This window comes from Diaphorina citri, unplaced genomic scaffold, assembly GCF_000475195.1.
Source record: "Diaphorina citri unplaced genomic scaffold, Diaci psyllid genome assembly version 1.1 scaffold41, whole genome shotgun sequence".
NCBI classification, from domain to species: Eukaryota; Metazoa; Arthropoda; class Insecta; order Hemiptera; family Psyllidae; genus Diaphorina; species Diaphorina citri.
The window spans coordinates 326,566-349,480 of NW_007377478.1; the positions used below are offsets into that span (position 1 = coordinate 326,566).

A 22,915-nucleotide genomic window follows, 5' to 3' on the forward strand; every position below is an offset into this window, starting at 1 on the left:
CTTTTTGGTTTTCTGAACAAAATTTTGCACCACCACTTCTCTGTTTTATTAGCATCTTCCCCGCTCCCTTAGATTCAAGAGCAACCTATATTTTTTGAGAAAAAAAAAAGCAAGTACCTAGGTACTCGTATTTTCAGTTGGAGAGCGTTCATCTAAGCATACCATGGTGTTCATTTAGGATTTATCATCATGGAAAATATAATTATGAGGTGACATTAGAAGAACTGAGGTATGGGAGGACGAATGGTATCAGGTAGGCATATTGTGTTCCAGCCTTCCAGCAAACCCTGATGATCGGAAAATTGAACATTGTCAACGCCAGCCCTAACCTTACTGTTTTTTCGACAGGGTTCACATTAGACAAGGAGTCAAACACGATAGCCATCATCTGTCAGGACGTGACGGTAGTTCTAGCTTTCGACACCAGGGAGCGACTGATTCAATGGCAGGTGAAAATTAACAACAATCTGGGCGATGGTAAGTTGATAGAATCAGTGTTTCATCCATGGAGCTACATTGCTCCTTGGTTTTATCTCAAGGTTGTACTGTTGTAGGTACCCACTCAAAGGATATAAACTCTTTCTTTGCCTTCTGTTTGTCTTTCACTCACTCTTTTTCTGGACTTTTTTGACGCCGAAAAATGTGGCTTTGGAAACCAAGAAAAACTCCCCTCTTTCTCTTTAAGATTGTCACTGATTTAGTCGATACCTACCCTGGTAACTCAATGGTTACAAATTTGTTATAAGATACAATTTAGGTTTTACACACACGTTCAATGGTTACAATTTGTGTCTTTGCAACTTTTTTTAAAAAAAAAAAGAGGTTTGACAAAGGAAACTGTAACTGCTATGGTCTTATCGTCCCAAAATTGAAGAGAGAAGGAAGACAGGATAGGAGAAAGCCAGCCGTTCCGAGAACAAACATCATCCCAGCAGGATAAAATCCACCCCGGGCGGGAATCGAACCCGCGGCCTAGCGCTTACAAGGCAGACGCACTACCAACTAAGCTAACTAGGCTGGCTGTGTCTCTGCAACGCAATTGGATTGAACACACATCACACTAGTACTTATAAAAAGAATCTAAAGGTTCATTATTTCAGCCAGTTGCACACGCAATGTGAACACGGTTTTTAGGTAAGAGGCCACGGGAAGGAGAGAAGGAAGGAAAGAAAAGGGGGTGAATCTATGTTGTCGAGGCAGTGTGGACGGTTCAGTAAAGTTGACACCGATCAACGGCCGGTCTACTATGTGTGGATACACCTTAAGAGAGGACAGTTACCTTGGATTTCTCTCTGACTAGTTTTTACCCTTTAACAATTTTCCTCAAATTCCTGACAAGTGTTCTTCACTGGGACCATACCTAAAATGATGTTGAGTAAGCTTTTGATTTTTATTAATTGGACAGAAGTTGTTGAGGCAGGGGGGCTAATGATGTCCCTTATTATTCGTACTCAAAAGGTAATGTTTTCAAAGATTTTCACAGTGTGAGAACAAGGCATTGGAAAATTGAAGCTTTCCCAACCCAAATTAATAAAAAGGGACTAGGGAGGATGCTGTAAATTTCATCGCTATCCTTGCCCCACTCCTAATCCCAAGTATTTAATTAAATCAAGCTCCAAAGTTCATAATTTATGAAGATTCTACTTTATTAACAATTTTTTTTCTCCTACAAAAAAGTATTTTGTAAAATAATAAAAATTAAGGAAAAGAACTTGCAAAAGAAAAGGTACAAATTTTCGAGGGCCTCTCTCCTTTTTTTGTTAATGAAGAAAATGAGGAAGAGTTTCAGGGAAAATTCTCTGTGCTTTCCAAAGGATGATGAAATTTTGCTACAAATTTTTCATAATTAAAACAATTTTGAAGATTTTCCCCTCATCATGTTTACAGAATTCATCCCTACTACCTACTAATTTACAACCCTTGCCAGTGAATATTTTCTAAGTTCTATGCAGGTACTTACTTAATAGGTAGGTATCATCTTATTGCGAAGGACTTCCTCACCAATTATAATTTTGTTTGTCCTTCTCCGGAATTTCCATGTACCATATTGTACCCAACCCATTTTCAGTTCCATTTCCATGTTTCCCATCTTTCCAAGCTCGAATTTCCTATATTAGACAAACAAAAACAAACATGGGTCAACCTCAAGTCCTTGGGCTTTATTGTTTCTTCGTCAAAGTTCAAGATCTCAAAATTAAATAATTTGATGTTCCTACTAATTTACAACCCTTGCCAGTGAATATTTTCAAAGTTCTATGTAGGTACTTACTTATAGGTATCATCATATTGCGAAGGACTTGCTCACCAATATTATAATTTTGTTTGTTCTTCTCCGGAATTTCCATGTACCATATTGTACCCAACCCATTTTCAGTTCCATTTCCATGTTTCCCATCTTTCCAAGCTCGAATTTCCTATATTAGACAAACAAAAACAAACATGGGTCAACCTCAAGTCCTTGGGCTTTATTGTTTCTTCGTCAAAGTTCAAGATCTCAAAATTAAATAATTTGATGTTCTGTTTGTGATTTCAGATTGTCTGCACCTTCAGCTGTACAGAAATAGTAAAGATCGGTTTAAACAGGGTCAAACAAAAGCCTCACTGTCGTTGCAACACTTCCTGGGAGTTGAGTCAGGTAAGTTCCATTTCCATAATTCCATGTCTGTTTTATTAGCATCTCCCCCGCTCCCTTAGATTCAAGAGCAACCTATATATATATTTTTTTTTTAGCAAAAAAAAAGCAAGTACCTAGGTACTCGTATTTTTAATTGGAGAGCGTTCATCTAAGCATACCATGGTGTTCATTTAGGATTTATCATCATGGAAAATATATGAGGTGACATTAGAAGAACTGAGGTAAGGGAGGACGAATGGTATCAGGTAGGCATATTGTGTTCCAGCCTTCCAGCAAACCCTGATGATCGGAAAATTGAACATTGTCAACGCCAGCCCTAACCTTACTGTTTTTTCGACATTCCAGGGTTCACTAACTTTTTTTTTTTTTTTTTAAAAAAAAAAAGAACAAGGAAATATTTTAAAAACCAAGTCTTAATAAAACTAATTAAAGAAAGTAAATAACTAATTTAAAAACCAAGTTTTAATAAAACTAGGTAGTTGAAATTAATAAAGCATCACAGTCTAAGTGCTGGAGAAGTAAAAGGTCTTGAATACAGGCAAACAACAAATTCCCAACTAAGTTTTTGCTCAATAATAAGTAACATTCTCAATAATTTAATTGATCAACATGGCCAGTAGAAATGATTCCCCTGCAGACAAGGAACGAGCTAAAAAGTCCTCTAGCTCTAAGGAAGAAATCACCCTGGAAGGGATTAATAACACCCTAAGAAGAGTTATGGGTAAACTTAACATATTGGATAACAAACTTGAAGAAGCGCTAGAGGCGAACAAAATTCTGAAGAAGGAGGCAGCTGAAAGAGATAAGAAGATAGAAGTGTTGAACAAGAAAATTGATGCTCTTGAGCAAAGGTCTAGAATAAATAATGTTGAAATTGGTAACTTTCCTGTCACACAGAACGAGAACCAGGTGAAAATTGTGAAGGCTATAGGAGCCTTGGTTGGTGCTGAGTTAAAGGACGAAGACATCCAGGCCGCCCACAGGGTGCCCAGATACAACAATACAACCAAAAACATTGTGATTCAGTTCTGTTCCCGCTGGAAGAGAAACATACTACTCCAGGCATGTGCAAAGTACAGAAAAGACAACGGGAAGATCAAAGCAAAGGACGTGAATACTTCTCTTCCAAATCAGGACATCTATATCTCTGAGCATCTTACCCCCAAGAACAAGATGCTCCTGAAGAAAACCAAGGAACGGGCAAAAGCCAACAACTGGAAATATGTATGGTCCAAGGATGGGACAATCTATGCACGTAAAAATGACTCAGACAAGAATAGAATCCAGATCAGATGTGAGGAGGAAATGGATCAAATAGAATAGCAATTCCTACATATTCAGATAAGCTACCATTACTTATTATTTTCTTTTTCTCAATTTCCAATCAGAATTAATGGCAACTATTGCATGATAATCCCTCTCCAAAATTTCTACAGTAAAATCAATATTTATCTTTGCTCTACAATTTATCTCTTTTTTTATGTCAATGTTCAAAAAAATGAGGCTCATTAATTTACAAGCAACAATGCTCTTTCTTATGCAGATTTTGTTTATAATGTCTCAAGGCTGTTTCATATTTTGTACCTTTGGCAGGATGTACAGATTATTGTTCCATTCAACTCAAGGTATTGATATTAATTTGGGCGGCCCCAAGAAAAAAATAAAGGAACTCAATTTTGGGGATGTGTGTCAAAAAAAAAAAAAAAAAAATACATTCCCAGAGCTGTGTAGCATTGTACTCATTTTTCAAGCTAAAAATGAGGATCCCAATATGCTTCTTTTATACATACATTCAGGTTTGCCTAGTCTATGCAATTTATTTACATTAAATTTGATCTTTACCCAACAGTTAAGGCTTAATTGGGCCCCCACTGGTATTAAACCTAAACCCAGGCCTACGAATCTAATAGCAATAAATTATGTACAAAGTTTAGATTCCCATGTCAACTGTCTATTTTTCATGCTCAGGTCTATGACACTAAATAACATAAAACAACAAGTTCCTCCACTTGTACATTGCTACGAAATTAGAGTAGATAGAATCTGGTCTGAAATAAGTTATAGTGTTAATAATAGATTCCGTCACGTTAAAGCTTTAGTAACTATTTCTCCTACTTTATGTAATATAGGCCTCAATTCTTACGCAATGCTTCATCGACAAACAAAAAGTAAACTTGTCATTTTCAAAATACTTTCTATAGGTATCTTCAATTACTACTATGGCTATGGTTGATCAGCATATTCCATTGTTTGAAATGACATATGAAGGAGATGAAGCCATTGTGGGAGATATTGAGACTTGTAAATCATTTCTAAGCGACGAACATTCCCTTAGGGTTTTCCACATTAATGTTTCTAGCATTAAGAAAAACTTTAACCAAGTGTTGGTTTTGCTGAGGGCTTTGAGTTCGGAATGCGATTGCATAGTACTCACAGAGGCACGACTTTCGCAGCACGTTAATATTAATCTTTTTCAAATAGATAATTTTCTAGCATTAAGAAAAACTTTAACCAAGTGTTGGTTTTGCTGAGGGCTTTGAGTTCGGAATGCGATTGCATAGTACTCACAGAGGCGCGACTTTCGCAGCACGTTAATATTAATCTTTTTCAAATAGATAACTATACAATGTATCACACTTCATCTCATTTCAGACAAAATGATGGGATAGTGGTTTATGTAAAGTCAGATCTGACTAGTTCTAGTAAGGAGGTCACAATAACTGACTCGAACTGTCTTACTTTCAAAGTTGTTAAGAACAAGGTTCAATTTTCCTGCGGAGCGATCTACAGATCGCCCAATGGAAGGTTCGAAAACTTCATGTCAGGGTTACCTAGCTTATTGGATAGCATCAGTAGTCCCTACACTGTTAGAATATTGATAGGTGACATGAACATTAATATCTTAAATAACAGCGATACGAAGACTAGTGAATACCTAAACTTGTTAACGGAGAAAGGTTTCATTTCATATTGTGACAAACCTACGCGAGGGAGAAACTGCTTGGATCATCTATTTATTAGCCCTAACATAGGTACTAAAGGTAACACATTTGTACTTCAGACCACTATCTCGGACCACGATGCGGTCATTTTTAAATACAATTTAGAAATTGAAAAGGAAGAAAAAAGCAGAGATAAAACAATTACCTATACCGAAATAAATTTCGATAAGCTGAACTCAGATTTAGCTGAAGAAACCTGGGAAGATGTTTTTACGTGTCTCGATGCAAATAAAAGTTCAATCCTTTTAGCGGAAAAGACCAAGAAGTACATTGAAAAAAATTCCGTACTAAAGAACAAGAAGTTTGTCAAAACGAATTCACCTTGGATTACCGAGGGAATAATAAACAGTCTTAAAAAACGAGATAAATTTCATCTGAAGTGCAGACGTCAGCCTTTCAACACGATACTATTAGCTCAATTTAAAAAGTATAGAAATAAGTTAAACAATGTCATATTGAAAGCAAAAAATCAATACTTTGAGTCGAAAATTGCCCAAGCTCAGGGCGACAAGAAAAAAATATATGCTACGCTTAACGAAGCTATACATTATAGACCAACCAAATCAGGTGATCCTAGCTTTATCAACCTCGCAAGCTCAGGGCGACAAGAAAAAAATATATGCTACGCTTAACGAAGCTATACATTATAGACCAACCAAATCAGGTGATCCTAGCTTTATCGACCTCGCTAAAAAATATATGCTACGCTTAACGAAGCTATACATTATAGACCAACCAAATCAGGTGATCCTAGCTTTATCAACCTCGCAAATAGCGTGATCTCGGTCAAAAAAGAACCGAAAAGAGTTGCAAATGCTTTCAACTCCCATTATTCTATCGTGGGTAATAACGTGTCAACTAATAATGACAATACCTATCACAGCGTCGTTCGTGCTCGGCCGTCATGCGAAAGGGCTAGTAACTTGTATTTGAGTTCCGTGAGTGAAAGAGAGATAGGGAAAGTTATCGGTTCAATGCGTGGAGATTCTGCTAGTGGACATGACGGTATTCAAATTAAAATTTTAAAGAAAATCAGTAACATTATTGCTAAACCACTAACTCATGTCTATAACCTATGTCTTAAGCAAGGTACCTACCCGGAAAACTTTAAGCTCGCTATAATTAAACCTGTTTTTAAAAAGGGGAACCCGAAGCTAGTCGAAAACTATAGACCTATCTCCCTCACTACGGCTTATAGTAAAATCTTTGAACGACTCATTAAGGTCAGGCTCACCAAATTTCTGGATGAAAACGACATTCTATCTAGCTCACAATACGGATTTCGTGAGGGACGGAGTACGAATGACGCTGTGATGGATGTTGCAGAATTTGCCTACGAGGCGATGGATGGCGGTGAGTTATCCGCCATTGTTCTTATGGACCTATCTCGCGCCTTTGAGCGAGTGGACCACCTAGTTCTGATTAAAATACTAGAAGATATAGGGGTTAGGGACCGGTTCTTGGGGTTGTTCAAGAGCTATCTGTCAGATCGTAAACAAAAGGTCAAAATTGATAATATACTAAGTGATGAACTGACTAATGGACACTATTCTACACCCCAAGGGACGGTCTTATCACCTGTTCTATATAATATATATGTACATCAGATGTATACATTGGAGCTGGGTGGTCGACTCGTATCATACGCAGATGATACCGCGCTCTGCGTCAGGGGTAAGACATGGGCGGAGGTTTTTAGTCAAATACAATACGATATGAAATTAGTCAAACAATGGTTCAAAAGACACAATCTATTACTAAACATAACTAAAACTAAAATCCTCCCCCTATGTCTTACGCGACCTAGGTTGCCGCAGCAAGAAAGTGTTGCAATCCATGAAATTGATTGCAACCAACAATGTTGCCAATGCGGCGCTATAGAACTGGTCAGTTCATGGACTTACCTGGGAGTCGAACTTGACCAACACCTTCGTTGGGAAAAGCATATTAATAACCTTGTTAAAAGAATGAGAAGATTGGTCCATTCATTTTTAATATTAAGAAACTTTCTCAGTCAAAGTTTATTGAAAGAAATTTACTATGCTCTCTGTCAGTCATCCCTTGAGTATGCGATTTGCGCTTATGGTAGGGCAAGTGGAACAGCCCTACAAAGGCTGGCAGTCGTTCAAAACACAATTCTTAAAATTATCTTTAAAAAAGATAGGCTATTCTCAACGGAAAGACTTTACAATGAATTAAAAATCCCAAATGTAAAAAAATTATTTTACAGAAACATTTGCACTTACGTCCATAAAAACAACCTTATCAATTTCCATGAACATCAATACTCGCTAAGACGAAAAAATATAATTCTACCCAAGAAAAATACTACAAAAGGTCAAAATTCCATCCAATATTTAGGTGTTAAAATATATGCACAACTACCTCAAGAAATAAAAGAGGAATCTGATAGAAATAAGTTCAAATTGAGGCTCAAGGGATGGCTGAGGGAAAATACAATTTCCATCTGAAAAGTGAAGTTAACGAGTTGCTTGCTAGGTTAAACTATTAAGATCCAATAATTGGTGTTTTATAGGGGATTCGCGGTTCCCTGTGTCCGATCCCAATGACGGTGCTGATGAAGTATGGCCAATCACTATGCCTATATACCTATTTTATGAACATGTTTAACTCATCATTTCAGCAACGTTATTGGGGAGCGGCCATCGGGGATCGCGAATTCTCTTTGGTTTATCTAATATTATATTCATGGAATAAAATCTGCCACTTTTGTTAACCTATTTATGACTTTTCTTCTATTTTCATCATAAGAAAGAGACACAGTAGTATAGATGGAGAGCGAAACACCTTAACTATGGCTTGCTAGGTTAAACTATTAAGATCCAATAATTGGTGTTTTATAGGGGATTCGCGGTTCCCTGTGTCCGATCCCAATGACGGTGCTGTATGGCCAATCACTATGCCTATATACCTATTTTATGAACATGTTTAACTCATCATTTCAGCAGCGTTATTGGGGAGCGGCCATCGGGGATCGCGAATTCTCTTTGGTCTATCTAATATTATATTCATGGAATAAAATCTGCCACTTTTGTTAACCTATTTATGACTTTTTTTCTATTTTCATCATAAGAAAGAGACACAGTAGTATAGATGGAGAGCGAAACACTTTAACTATGCACTTAGTAATGCAAAAGATAGGAAAACTAAGTGAAAAAGTATGTAAATTCCCCCGATTTTTTCAAGGGTCCTCATTTCCGGATGTAAATTCCCCCGAAAATGAAATCGACTACCTAAGTCTCAAATGGTAAACTCCCCCGAAATGTGTACTATGTAAATTCCCCCGATACTTGAAGATAGATAGAAAGAGGAAAATGTGTGATAAACAATGATTTGGACATTTCATGTTTAATTACCTATTAGTTTGGTTTTGGACATCATCATGTCAACTATTAAATTTCTGACAAGTGAGCGTGGTAAAAATCTTTTGGTGTTTAGAAATTATAAGTTTTATAAAAACAGTGAGCTCCGTTCAGGCGAGACTAAGTGGCGATGTATCCAAAAAGGATGTTCAGCATATATCAAGACTGTTGCTGTGGACACCATCACGGAAGAGAAAATGGAGCATACACATCTACCATCGGGGGAGTTTACATATACCTTTTTTTCGTAATCGGGGGAATTTACATGAAATCGGGGGAATTTACATTCGCCCGAATGAAAAAGGGGAGATTAATATTCAGAAGGCTTCATTTTGAAAATTGGTCTGACAAAGTTCAGAGGGCCGAAATTCCCTCCCTGAGGAAAGCCTGCGTCGGTTGGGATTCTTATCCCAACTAATGTTTTTAACCACCCACGAAAGTTGATGAAGAGTGTACGAAAACTGGATCATTTATATTAAGTTTGTATACAAATAGGTACACAGAAAATCGGTCGGACATACCAAAGGCTTTTTTAAAGTCAGTCAAAACCACATTTTATTACATTATACTTCAGTGGGTAGATAGGTAGATACTCGTACTTTCCAAGAGGAAACCTTTTTCTCCAGGCTACGCCATAACTTAACTCTTTCAACTAAAAGCATCTTTCGTGACTTTTATCTAGCCGTAGTTATACTTTCACTTTCCAAACATACAACTTCTCTCAAGTTGAAACATATTAAGAAACTTGGAACAGAAAACATTTCAAGACCAGGAGGGGGCGTGTCGACAAATTTGAAATATTGAGAGCAAATCTCGTAGACTGGAAACTTGGAACAGAAAACATTTCAAGACCAGGAGGGGGCGTGTCGACAAATTTGAAATATTGAGAGCAAATCTCGTAGACTGAGGTAGGTACTTTAGAGACAATAAAAACTTGGAACTTATCTTGAAAGCAGTTAGGTAGTGTCGATTTACTATGGCGACACCATAAGTTTGTTCACAAAAGGAAGGAAAAAAACTTTTGCCCTACTTACTAACTGTGCTTGGTGCTTGGCTATGATTAGAGCAAAAAAATCCAAGCAAGGTAACGAATTGTAAATTGTAGTTATTTAGGTAGTAGAGCTATTAAGTGTGTCAATACGTTTCTACTTGTAAAATGTTAAGTTATTTGTTTTTCCTTAGATATTTTCTAAATGTTCTTTAGATAGCCTCAAAAGCTTCAGATTCATTAGAGGTTTTCAGTAGAGCTATGTATGGAGTTATGTTATAATATAGGGGTTATTACTTATCCAAGGCAAAATACAGCTGAATTCTAGGGGAAGGACATGGAGAGACAGGATTTTGACTATTTGCCTTTAATTTAGCAGTCAGCACAGAAGCTGAATGAAAGGCACCCTTTTTAAGTTCATCCGATCCCAACTTAACTGATCTTAGAAGAAAATGGAAAAGCCAAGGCGGCACATATCTACTCGTACCATTTCAAAATGTGACATTGAAATGGAGTTGCAGGAAGAATTTCGTTTTAATTGCTAGAATATGAGGCGGTGGGTCATGCAACATGACTGCGCTGTTTTTATTTAATTAACCACCAGTGGCGTAGCTCGTGATGGGGAGAGGAAATAGGATATGCAATGTGAGAATATTTGATAGGCTAATGATTCTGGAATACAGGGGAATTTCCAGAAAAGCTGAATTGAAAGGAGCTGAATCTCCGCAAATATGGTACGGACATTTTAATGGTCCACTAAGAGTCAAACATTTTCACACATTACCTATTTATTCAGCAGTCACCCGTCTAGTTGATCTTATGTGCTCGGAGAGGAACTAGTTCATGGGTAGGTACTTAAAGACAGATTTTGAACCAACTTTTTGGTTAGTTCTCATTAAAATATTGCGATTCGGTGATTTTGAATTTCTCTAAGATTTCAACTTGGTCGTTTCCCTTCATTTCTACCTCATTGAAATATTTCTGTTTGGCGATTTTTAGTTTCCCAAGATCTCAACACGGCCCGGCCGTCACTTCCGAGATTCATTTCCCGGAGGTTCCCCCAATAGGTAGTGTCGATTTACTATGGCGACACCATAAGTTTGTTCACAAAAGGAAGGAAAAAAACTTTTGCCCTACTTACTAACTGTGCTTGGTGCTTGGCTATGATTAGAGCAAAAAAATCCAAGCAAGGTAACGAATTGTAAATTGTAGTTATTTAGGTAGTAGAGCTATTAAGTGTGTCAATACGTTTCTACTTGTAAAATGTTAAGTTATTTGTTTTTCCTTAGATATTTTCTAAATGTTCTTTAGATAGCCTCAAAAGCTTCACATTCATTAGAGGTTTTCAGTAGAGCTATGTATGGAGTTATGTCATAAAATAGGGGTTATTCGGTTATTACTTACCTATCTAAGGCAAAATACAGCTAAATTCTAGGGGAAGGACATGGAGAGACAGGATTTTGACTATTTGCCTTTAATTTAGCAGTCAGCACAGAAACTGAATGAAAGGCACCCTTTTCAAGTTCATCCGATCCCAACTTAACTGATCTTGCTTGAAGAAAATGGAAAAGCCAAGGCGGCACATATCTACTCGTACCATTTCAAAATGTGACATTGAAATGGAGTTGCAGGAAGAATTTCGTTTTAATTGCTAGAATATGAGGCGGTGGGTCATGCAACATGACTGCGCTGTTTTTATTTAATTAACCCCAGTGGCGTAGCTCGTGATGGGGAGAGGAAATAGGATATGCAATGTGAGAATATTTAATAGGCTAATGATTCTGGAAGACGGGGGAATTTGCACAAAAGCTGAATTGAAAGGAGCTGAATCTCCACAAATATGGTACGGACATTTTAATGGTCCACTAAGAGTCAACCATTTTCACACATTACCTATTTATTCAGCAGTCACCCGTCTAGTTGATCTTCATGTGGGTAGGTACTTAAAGACAGATTTTGAACCAACTTTTTGGTTAGTTCTCATTAAAATATTGCGATTCGGTGATTTTGAATTTCTCTAAGATTTCAACTCAGTCGTTTCCCTTTAATTCTACCTCATTGAAATATTTCTGTTTGGCGATTTTGAGTTTCCCAAGATCTCAACACGGCCCGGCTGTCACTTCCTAGATTCATTTCCCGGAGGTTCCCCCAATAGGACGACAACTGACCGCGACTGATACTCCATCATTGTCGACATTAATGAAAATAAACTGAACCATATCATACAGAAGCATCTAATGAATTCCCGCACTGTACACAATGACATCTTCATTCTTTCAATTTAGCCCCCAACACACACAAACATGCACTCATCAGGGCCTAGAGAACTTTGAAGCGTGTGTATCTTAATTAGATAGATTGAAAACAATATGTGTTACGAGTAGGTACATATAGATTGGATGTTTTTCTATGTTAGGAGGAGGTCTATAGATTGGAATACAATGTTTTTGTATGTTAAGAGTCAATTATCTAATGAGTGTTTATTTATCTTGAATATATTGATCAGAATTTTGTTCTAATAAGAAAGGATCTTGGTGTTATCGCGATGTTCATTAGGAAGATGAATACACAATGACATCTTCATTCTTTCAATTTAGCCCCCAACACACACAAACATGCACTCATCAGGGCCTAGAGAACTTTGAAGCGTGTGTGTCTTAATTAGATAGATTGAAAACAATATGTGTTACGAGTAGGTAGATATAGATTGGATGTTTTTCTATGTTAGGAGTCTATAGATTGGAATACAATGTTTTTGTATGTTAAGAGTCAATTATCTAATGAGTGTTTATTTATCTTGAGTAATTATCTTGAATACTGAAGCGTGTGTGTCTTAATTAGATAGATTGAAAACAATATGTGTTACGAGTAGGTAGATATAGATTGGATGTTTTTCTATGTTAGGAGGAGGTCTAGATTGGAATACAATGTTTTTGTATGTTAAGAGTCAATTAATTATCTAATGAGTGTTTATTTATCTTGAGTAATTATCTTGAATACCTATATTGATCAGAATTTTGTTCTAATAAGAAAGGATCTTGGTGTTATCGCGATGTTCATTAGGAAGATGAATGAAAAAGGGGAGATTAATGTCAATGATGATTCTTATGGACGAGAAATTCAAGTTAGTCCTGAATGATACCTACATTATGGTGGAGTGTACAATATGGAGTGTAAGTAGGTTTTTACATGTGCAAGAATATTGAGAAAAACTTTTATGATTTAATATCTAACAAATAAAGCAGCTGCCAGCCTATAGAGTAGAGAGGTCGGTATGGGTTTAGGAAGGTAGATATGTATATATCACCGGTAATATGTATATTTCAGCTGGCAGTGTCAGTAGGTAGGTATTGTATTGCCTCTCGTTTCAGTAGACAAATTCTGATATATCTATTGGTCATCAAATTTACGTATAAAATGATCTAACAAATAAAGCAGCTGCCAGCCTATAGAGTAGAGAGGTCGGTATGGGTTTAGGAAGGTAGATATGTATATATCACCGGTAATATATTTCAGCTGGCAGTGTCAGTAGGTAGGTATTGTAATGCCTCTCGTTTCAGTAGACAAATTCTGATATATTGGTCATCAAATTTACGTATAAAATGTTTTTCTTCTCATTCCAGTGCTGGAAAGTCCTAGGAAAGTTCTGAACACCAACGGAGACTTCCGTCTGAGTGATATGAACGGAGGGGAAGAGTCTATATGGCCTTCGACGGAAACCAGACCTCCTACCTCGGACTATGGGGATACTACGTCCGTGACGGACTATGGGGGACATGGTCATGGGGTAAGTACCAGAAATCGTCAGATCCCTTATAGAATATCGCCATCGCCAGTCCCTTGAGCTGTTACAAAGTAGGTCTTATCGTCCCGAAACCGAAGAGACGATATTTATGTCAGGATAGGAGAAAAACATTCCAAAAACGAACCTTATCTATTTAGAATGAATTTCGCCTCGGACAGGAATTGAATCACCCACGAAAAGGCTGTTGATTGTCGTACCGGCCATTTGAAGGTGGTAGGTATTTTAGCTTAACCTTAACCCTTCTTTTTTACCAGCGCGTAGCGGCCAGCGCTTTTAGTAATGACATGACGGGCTCTTGAAGTTGAGCAACTTTTTTCGTAAATGGACATTTCAATCTGAAGTCATTTTCCTTACTAATTCCCTTCAACCAACCTCATTGGTGCAGTGCTTAGCACGGATGGACTTTGAATCTGGAGGTTCGTGGTTCGAGTCCAAGTCAAGTCACAAAATTTAGCGTAGTATATATTAAGCGGGGAACGACATTTGTGACAAACATTTATGCCACATTTCAATTTTTTTTTAATTAGTTCCCTTCTCGTTCCTACAGGAATGCGGGATGTGGGTGGGAGAGAGTTCTCTGGAGCGATGTGTGAGTTGCATCAGCAAGCTAGGTGCTGGTAACCTGGGCATGAGCAGGTCCTCTACAGCCGCTGGTACTCCGGCTACGCCATCCCCATTCACCCCAGCTTGGACCATGGAGAACACGCTGCAGTCATTATCCCTGCCTCCTGCCTGTGAGTATAAATAGTCTGGTCATCTGTTGGACTGTATGATCGGTCCTTAGCCCATAGCCGAACTTTTCTTTTCCTTCTTTGGATCTTGCTCATATTTAACTGCTTCTAACTCCTGTCCGGTACTGGGTATCTTGCAGTCATTATCCCTGCCTCCTGCCTGTGAGTATAAATAGTCTGGTCATCTGTTGGACTGTATGATCGGTCCTTAGCCCATAGCCGAATTTTTCTTTTCCTTCTTTGGATCTTGCTGATATTTAACTGCTTCTAACTCCTGTCCGGTACTGGGTATCTAAATACTCGTATGTCAAATAATAGTGAAAATAGCTAACTAATAGACAAATACCTGATGCACTCTGACGTATAGCGACCGACATATTGGCGAAATAGAGAGAATGGTTTTAAGAGGAAAATATGGTTCCAAAACCATTCACCATTTTTAATTTGTAGCGGTGAAAAAGTTGTTTTATGTATTATCAGAATTTACAGATGACTTGCTATAACATAGGTTGGTCAGTTAGGACTTTTCTTACATTGTAGCTTCTTTGTGGACAGTATTTCTGATTATTACCTACACCCAATCACCCAATGGTGAAAATTACCCTATCTTTTTCTAATCATACCTAATCACTAATCCCGTTATGCTCTCCCCCTTCTACCCTCAGCTCTGAACGGAGGCAGTGGCGATCTACACACCGGCATGTCCACACAGAGTGCCCCCTCTGTCACCTCCAAAATTGATTAAATGCAACCCGTATATTATGTTTACGTAACTATTAGATGGTGGTTATACACAGGCCTAAGCTAAGCTTGAGAAAAAAAGTAAAGATTTAAAAGAACTTTTCCTTCTTTTTTCAACCCTCGGCTAGCCCTGTGTATTGTCACCTCCTCCTCCCACAGCTCTGGGTGCACCGAATATTCCGTACCCCGCTTCACGCCGCCACTGGTCAGCTCCAGATCCACCTCAACGAAACCGAAGAGACGATATTTATGTCAGGATAGGAGAAAAACATTCCAAAAACGAACCTTATCTATTTAGAATGAATTTCGCCTCGGGCAGGAATTGAACCACCCACGAAAAGGTTGTTGATTGTCGTACCGGCCATTTAAAGGTGGTAGGTATTTTAGCTTAACCCTTCTTTTGTACCAGCGCGTAGCGGCCAGCGCTTTTACTAATGACATGACGGGCTATTGAAGTTGAGCAACTTTTTTCGTAAATGGACATTTCTATCTGAAGTCATTTTCCTTACTAATTCCCTTCAACCAATCTCATTGGTTCAGTGCTTAGCACCGTTTGATACTGGGAACTGTAACTGCTAAGGTTATCGTCCCGAAAATCAAGAGAGAAGGAAGACAGGATGGGAGAAAGCCAGCCGTTCCGAGAACGAACATTATCCGTTCTGGATAAAATCCGCTCCGAGCGAGAATCGAATCCACGGCCTAGCGCTTACAAGGTAGACGCTACCCTCCAAGCTAACTAGGCTTGACTTAAAATTTCTTTGATTACTTGCACATTACATTACATTGCACATTATTAAAAGTTTTTCTTGGAAAATGTAAATTTTATCTATTTTTCTTTTATACTTCTTCCCATTTAGGTGCTGGGTCAACACGAGAACACCAGAAAGTAACCCGTTGAAATATTTGCAATCGAAAAACAAGTACAAATTTTTTGTCGATGGTGGAATTCGCTACCAACCAAGCTAACTAGGCTGAAAACTGCTCTTTTAAATACCTCGGTAAATAGTGGAAATTTTATTTTCTACCACCTGAACAAAGTCTTTATGTTTCATTTTCATTTCAGGAAAAGGAAACCAACCACAGTGTGTCTGATAGTCAGCCGAGATCTTCCTTACAAGACAATACAAACGCGCTACCAACCAAGCTAACTAGGCTGGAAACTGCTCTTTTAAATAGGTACCTCGGTAATTAGTGGAAATTTTATTTTCTACCACCTGAACAAAGTCTTTATGTTTCATTTTCATTTCAGGAAAAGGAAACCAACCAAAATGTGTCTGATAGTCAGTCGAGATCTTCATGTGTATCTCCCAATCAGTTTGGCAACTATGATGTACCTCCCGCTCCTGTGGCCATAGGCAATCCCAAGTAAGATACTAGTTCCGTATTTTGAGAACTACTGAATGTAGTGATTTTTCTCAGATATGACTAAGGCCAGCCACTCACTATCAGGTAGATCTGACAGATACAACTGAGCAGGTCTACCTGACAGATACACCTGAGCAGGTCTACCTGATACTTGATAGTGAGTGGCCCAAGATGTTGTTGAAAGTTGAAGAGTTTGATAGAGGGAACTATAACATCGAAGATATTATCGTCTCGAAATCGAAGAGAAAAGATGGAGAGGATAGGAGAAAGTCAACTGTTTCGAGAACGAACCTTGTCTGTTTAAGATAAAATTCGCCTCGGGCGGGACTCGAACCCGCGATCCATCATTTAGGATTTTAAGAGGTAGACGCTAGACGCGGTATCCTCCAAGTTAATACTCCGAGGTAGGCTGACAAAAATATGTGTATAGACTTTTCTCTAAAGTATTTAAAGCTACCAATATGAGGAGAAAATGAAGAAAAAAAAGTATTAAAAATTAATTCGTTCCTTGTTGATATTTCAGACTTGTAGACTGTTGTGAAGATCCCAGTAGGAAGAGTATGGCATGTCCTTGTAGTCACGTGACCTCGGGATGGCTGGATGGTAGTTGGATGAGGTTACCCTACTGTTCGAAACGGCCTGAACCTGTCAATGCTTCAATACAGAGGGTAAGTCAAAACTGGTGATTGATTTACTTTTTCCCCCAATGGTAATCATTGACTAATAATGGTTCTCAATATAATGATGGATTTGAGGAAGAATAATATCGAAATTTCAAAGAGATCTGTAGAAATAATTGCTTATCAAACTTTCTTGACTTGGCGGGGCGGAGCGCTACCGCGCTCCTTAATTACAATTTCTGACTAAGAAGAATGTCATGACAAATATCCAGGTACTTTCCATAGAAAATTAAAGTGTCCCGTTTTCTTTTTTAGTGTCTCTTTGTGTCTTTTAGCAAAAGATTAGTTATTTGATTTACTTTTTCCCCCAATGGTAATCATTGACTAATAATGGTTCTCAATATAATGATGGATTTGAGGAAGAATAATATCGAAATTCCAAAGAGATCTGTAGAAATAATTGCTTATTACAATTTCTGACTAAGAAGAATGTCATGACAAATATCCAGGTACTTTCCATAGAAAATTAAAGTGTCCCGTTTTCTTTTTTAGAGTCTCTTTGTGTCTTTTAGCAAAAGATCAGTTATTTCTTTTACATTTGACCTCAGATTCGAATTTTTCACAACTTTTTACGTAGGAATTGACCATTTATTTATAATTTTTAACCATTTGCAACTCCTCCATTATTTGTCCTGTTTTCTATTGCAGGTAAAACTGAGTGGTGAAGGAAAGATGCCGGTCAGTATAAATGGAGAGCTTGCTATTTACGCCACTGTGGATAAGTCAAAGAAAACCAAAAACCAAACCCCCGCCCCTCCCGTCCCTAAACCTGAAGAACCTTCCCCATCCCGTGAGGAGACATGTGGCAACTATGCCAACATAGACCCTGTAGAACCCTCAGCCACCCAATCAAGTGATACTAATACTAATAATAGCTGGAGAGCTTGCTATTTACGCCACTGTGGATAAGTCAAAGAAAACCAAAAACCAAACCCCCGCCCCTCCCGTCCCTAAACCTGAAGAATCTTCCCCATCCCGTGAGGAGACATGTGGCAACTATGCCAACATAGACCCTGTAGAACCCTCAGCCACCCAACCAAGTGATACTAATACTAATAATAGTCAGGAAAATTATATGAACCTCTCATTTGCCCAATCACTAGACCTGTATGAGAATGCAAGGGATGTACTACACAAGGCAGGGATTACGAGTGATGATACCGAACTAATAGAGAGACATAATGCACCAGGAGAATGTCATGCTGTACTGACATGTGGGAGGTGCGGACACTCTAGTAACCCACAGGATGATTACCTTATGATGGAGCCTGGGAAGTTACCCTGCTCAGAACCTGTACATAAACACTTCCCCGGCTATCTCCCCATGTCCCCCTCCCCTGCTAGTACATCCGATCTTATCAAGTTACGTCATAGTCATTGTATGGCAGAGAAAGCTGCTAGTAACCCGAGTTTATCTAGTCCATTCGACCGATGTCGGAAACGTAGTGAACCCACAACCCCCAGAGTGTCAGGCACTGCTATGCTAGGCAGTTATAACGAGGGCCATAATCCGTACACAAGGCATAGGACGGGCTCTATGAGTTGTCTCAGACGTCGGTCAAACTCTGCTGATGCTACGAGATACCTGGATGACTTGGAATCTATTACAGAACGTACCGTGTCTTCTGGTACCTCGACACAGATCAACCAGTCGGAAAGTAACACGCGAGATACCTGGATGACTTGGAATCTATTACAGAACGTACCGTGTCCTCTGGTACCTCGACACAGATCAACCAGTCGGAAAGTAACACAACGTCCGTAGAATCAATTACCAGTCAAACTGCTAGTCCGAAGCATACTGTTGTAGAGACAGTAGCTTCCAATGAGAATGATAAGAGTAAGGATGAGGGAGACATGAGACTGGATAATTCACTAAGGACACTAGTGAGGGAATGTATGGATCATTATGATTCCTCTGTCCATGTAAGGAGAAGCTCTAGTGTGCCCTGCAAGTCTGTCAACAGAGATTCATCCAGTAGTAATGACTCTGGTGTATCCACTGGCAGTCTGAAGCAACGGGGGACAGACTTTGCCGAGTTTGAACTGCCACTCACGACTGCCATGTCTTCTAGAAGACATCATCTGGCATTCCATCATGGCCTCAATAACTCTCACTGCCTGCATGCCTCATTGCCTAGGAAATCAAAGTCTTCCGATCCACTACAGGAGCTAACATTCACTTTCCAGAAAGTCAAAACCCCCATCAAGTCTTCTTCAGCAGAGGCCGAAGTACCAGTGTTCCCTAATAAGAAGGAAGGTGTTAGAGGTAAGTCCAACCTTTATATTATTTTGTTATGAACCTTACAATTTTAATGAAAGGTGTGTTACCCGTTCCCGTGGAAATGTGGTTTAGGTACTCCTCTGGTAAACAGCAGGGTATGGGTTTAACCTTCCTAAACTTAAGTAGGTGGTAGAAAAATAATCAGTGTTCCCTAATAAGAAGGAAGGTGTTAGAGGTAAGTCCAACCTTTATATTATTTTGTTATGAACCTTACAATTTTAATGAAAGGTGTATCACCTGTTCCCGTGGACATGTGGTTTAGGAACTCCTCTGGTAAACAGCAGGGTATGGGTTTAACCTTCCTAAACTTAAGTAGGTGGTAGAAAAATAATCTATGGTCGTCAATTCTCATTAAGTACTAACTTACCTACGTTCTTGCTTCACTGATAACACTCTGTTTTGTTTTGTTTTCTCAGGTTGCAATGGCACTATAGTAGACTGCCGTAGCATGAGCAGTGGTACATCAGACATGAGTGATTACATTGAGACACTATCGATGTCTTCACATAGCTCCTCGGATACCAATGAGTTACGGTAAGTCCCCCTTTCCTAGAAGGTTCCGGGTTTGATTTCCAGGGAGGGTCAAATATTTGACATTTGTTAAGGGGGGGAAATGGCTTTTTTAGTAGGTTTGATACTGGGAACTGTAACTGCTAAGGTTATCGTCCCGAAAATCAAGAGAGAAGGAAGACAGGATGGGAGAAAGCCAGCCGTTCCAAGAACGAACATTATCCGTTCTGGATAAAATCCGCCCCGAGCGAGAATCGAACCCACGGCCTAGCGCATACAAGGTAGACGCTACCCTCCAAGCTAACTAGGCTTGGCTTAAAATTTCTGTGATTACTTGCACATTAATAAAAGTTTTTCTTGGAAAATGTAATATTAAATTTTATCTATTTTTCTTTTATACTCTGTCACCTCCTCCTCCCACAGCTCTGGGTGCACCGAATATTCCGTACCCCGCTTCACGCCGCCACTGGTCAGCTCCAGATCCACCTCAGCCGAACGTCCCTGTTCCCACTGTCCTCCCCCGAGGCCCCCTAAACCTTCCTCACCCTCCGTGTCTGGTGGAAAGCCTCCCGTGGCGAAGAAAGCCCCTATGCCTCTCCCAGTGCCGACCGGACAGACGGGGCCAGGGGTGTGTGCGTGTCAACACTCGGTGAACCCGTATGGAAACTATGATGTGCCCAAACCTACCCTGTGCTCGTGTCCCGCTATTCCTGTAAGTACCACTTATGGCCGCTTATTTTTATTTTTAAGAGGTTTGTTGAAAAAAAAAAAAAGATTAGTGTTTCACCGCCGTTTTTATTTCATAGCAATGAAACAACTGTTACATTAGATTTTATACTCTTCTTTTCTCGCTACATCTGATGACTTGTTTCTTCTGATTTGTAGCTTGATCCGCTCGACCATTCCTACACTGAAGCCACGCTCAGGACAAGAGTACCAACAAATTGACAGGAACTTGCTGGATCAGGACAATATGAAGGTAAGAAAACATCCTAGAAAATCCCTTTCCAGAAATAAACCCCCAGGAAAATCCCTTAAGACGTCCCTAAGTGATAGTTTCGAGTTGAGTCCCAAATGTCCCCTCCCTCAAAAATGGATTTAAAATTTCTTTGATTACTTGCACATTACATTACATTGCACATTATTAAAAGTTTTTCTTGGAAAATGTAAATTTTATCTATTTTTCTCTTATACTTTTCTTTTCTCACTACATCTGATGACTTGTTTCTTCTGATTTGTAGCTTGATCCGCTCGACCATTCCTACACTGAAGCCACGCTCAGGACAAGAGTACCAACAAATTGACAGGAACTTGCTGGATCAGGACAATATGAAGGTAAGAAAACATCCTAGAAAATCCTTTTCCAGAAATAAACCCCCAGGAAAATCCCTTAAGACGTCCCTAAGTGATAGTTTCGAGTTGAGTCCCAAATGTCCCCTCCCTCAAAAATTGATTAAATGCAACCCGTATATTATGTTTACGTAACTATTAGATGGTGGTTATACACAGGCCTAAGCTAAGCTTGAGAAAAAAGTAAAGATTTAAAAGAACTTTTCCTTCTTTTTTCAACCCTCGGCTAGCCCTGTGTATAACCATAACCTATTTAAGATGTTTGTTTGATAGATGGAACTGCAACTGTCAAGGAAGACAGGATAGGAGAAAGCCAGTAGTTTGAGTTTCATATGTTCCAAGAACGAACATTATTATCCATTCTGGACCCTGTGTATAACCATAACCTATTTAAGATGTTTGTTTGATAGATGGAACTGCAACTGTCAAGGAAGACAGGATAGGAGAAAGCCAGTCGTTTGAGTTTCATATGTTCCAAGAACGAACATTATTATCCATTCTGGCTGTCAAGGAAGACAGGATAGGAGAAAGCCAGTCGTTTGAGTTTCATATGTTCCAAGAACGAACATTATTATCCATTCTGGAAAAAAACCGAAAGGGGCGGGAATCGAACTCGCGGCCTAGCGATTACAAGGCAGACGCGCTACCAACCGAGCTAACTAGGCTGGCAACCTAATTTAATTGCTCTCTTTGTTTCCTTTCAGATGAACCAAAGTCAATTCATCAGAGGTGTCAACTTGCCTCCTTACACCCCTGTATCCGATAGCTCCTCCCCCGGCTATTCTTCCGAACAGTGACCTCATTAATATAACGGTAAGTATAACGGTCGTTTAATATAACGGTAAGAATAACAGTCGCCCCCATTCATTATTACAGTAAAATTTTTGATCGAGGTCACGCCATTTCCCTCAAAAATAGTAAGTAAAAATTAGAGCGACCCCAAAAATAGAAGAATTTTTTTTTATTATTATGATTATTATTATTATTATTATTATTTTAACATTTATCCTTTAAATCACTACATGAGTTATACAACCATGTAGTGATTAAACCAGAACAAATCACTAAGCAGCCCAAGACACGTGTTTCGTCCTTATTTGGACTCATCATTTGGACATGGATTGAACCCGAGACCCTTGGAAGTGTAAGCTGGACGATTTAAAAGCTAGTTACATTCAGTTACCTATAGAGTGAAGACGATATACATGCTGAACTCTGGTGGGATTTCTAAATACTTGATGTAATGGTGTAAGAACCTCTTTGAGTATCGAGTTTAAATACTACAACGAAACCATAACACATCACCAAGTCATGGTGGCTTGCTTGCAAAGGTCTCTGTTTCCTAATCCAAGGGTCTCGGGTTCAATTCCCAGCTATGTCCAACTGATATCCTACAATAAGGACGAAACACGTGTCTTGGGCTGCTTAGTGATTTGTTCTG

General features: G+C 38.9%; 1 protein-coding gene across 1 annotated transcript in view; it reads left to right on the plus strand.

The window, feature by feature from the left end:
* The first annotated feature begins 275 nt into the window (after window positions 1–275).
* LOC103513744 overlaps window positions 276–22,915 on the plus strand; it is a 26,078-nt gene continuing 3,438 nt past the window's right edge. The window contains 16 exon segments of the mRNA XM_026826726.1: window positions 276–477; window positions 2,534–2,660; window positions 3,256–3,929; window positions 13,620–13,795; window positions 14,361–14,547; window positions 15,210–15,273; window positions 15,430–15,536; window positions 15,826–15,836; window positions 16,535–16,650; window positions 17,174–17,318; window positions 17,979–18,209; window positions 18,241–18,999; window positions 19,002–19,599; window positions 20,031–20,148; window positions 21,010–21,103; window positions 22,179–22,287. Coding sequence (XP_026682527.1) covers window positions 291–477; window positions 2,534–2,660; window positions 3,256–3,929; window positions 13,620–13,795; window positions 14,361–14,547; window positions 15,210–15,273; window positions 15,430–15,536; window positions 15,826–15,836; window positions 16,535–16,650; window positions 17,174–17,318; window positions 17,979–18,209; window positions 18,241–18,999; window positions 19,002–19,599; window positions 20,031–20,148; window positions 21,010–21,103; window positions 22,179–22,271 — 3,687 coding nt within the window. The 5' untranslated portion in view covers window positions 276–290 and the 3' untranslated portion in view covers window positions 22,272–22,287.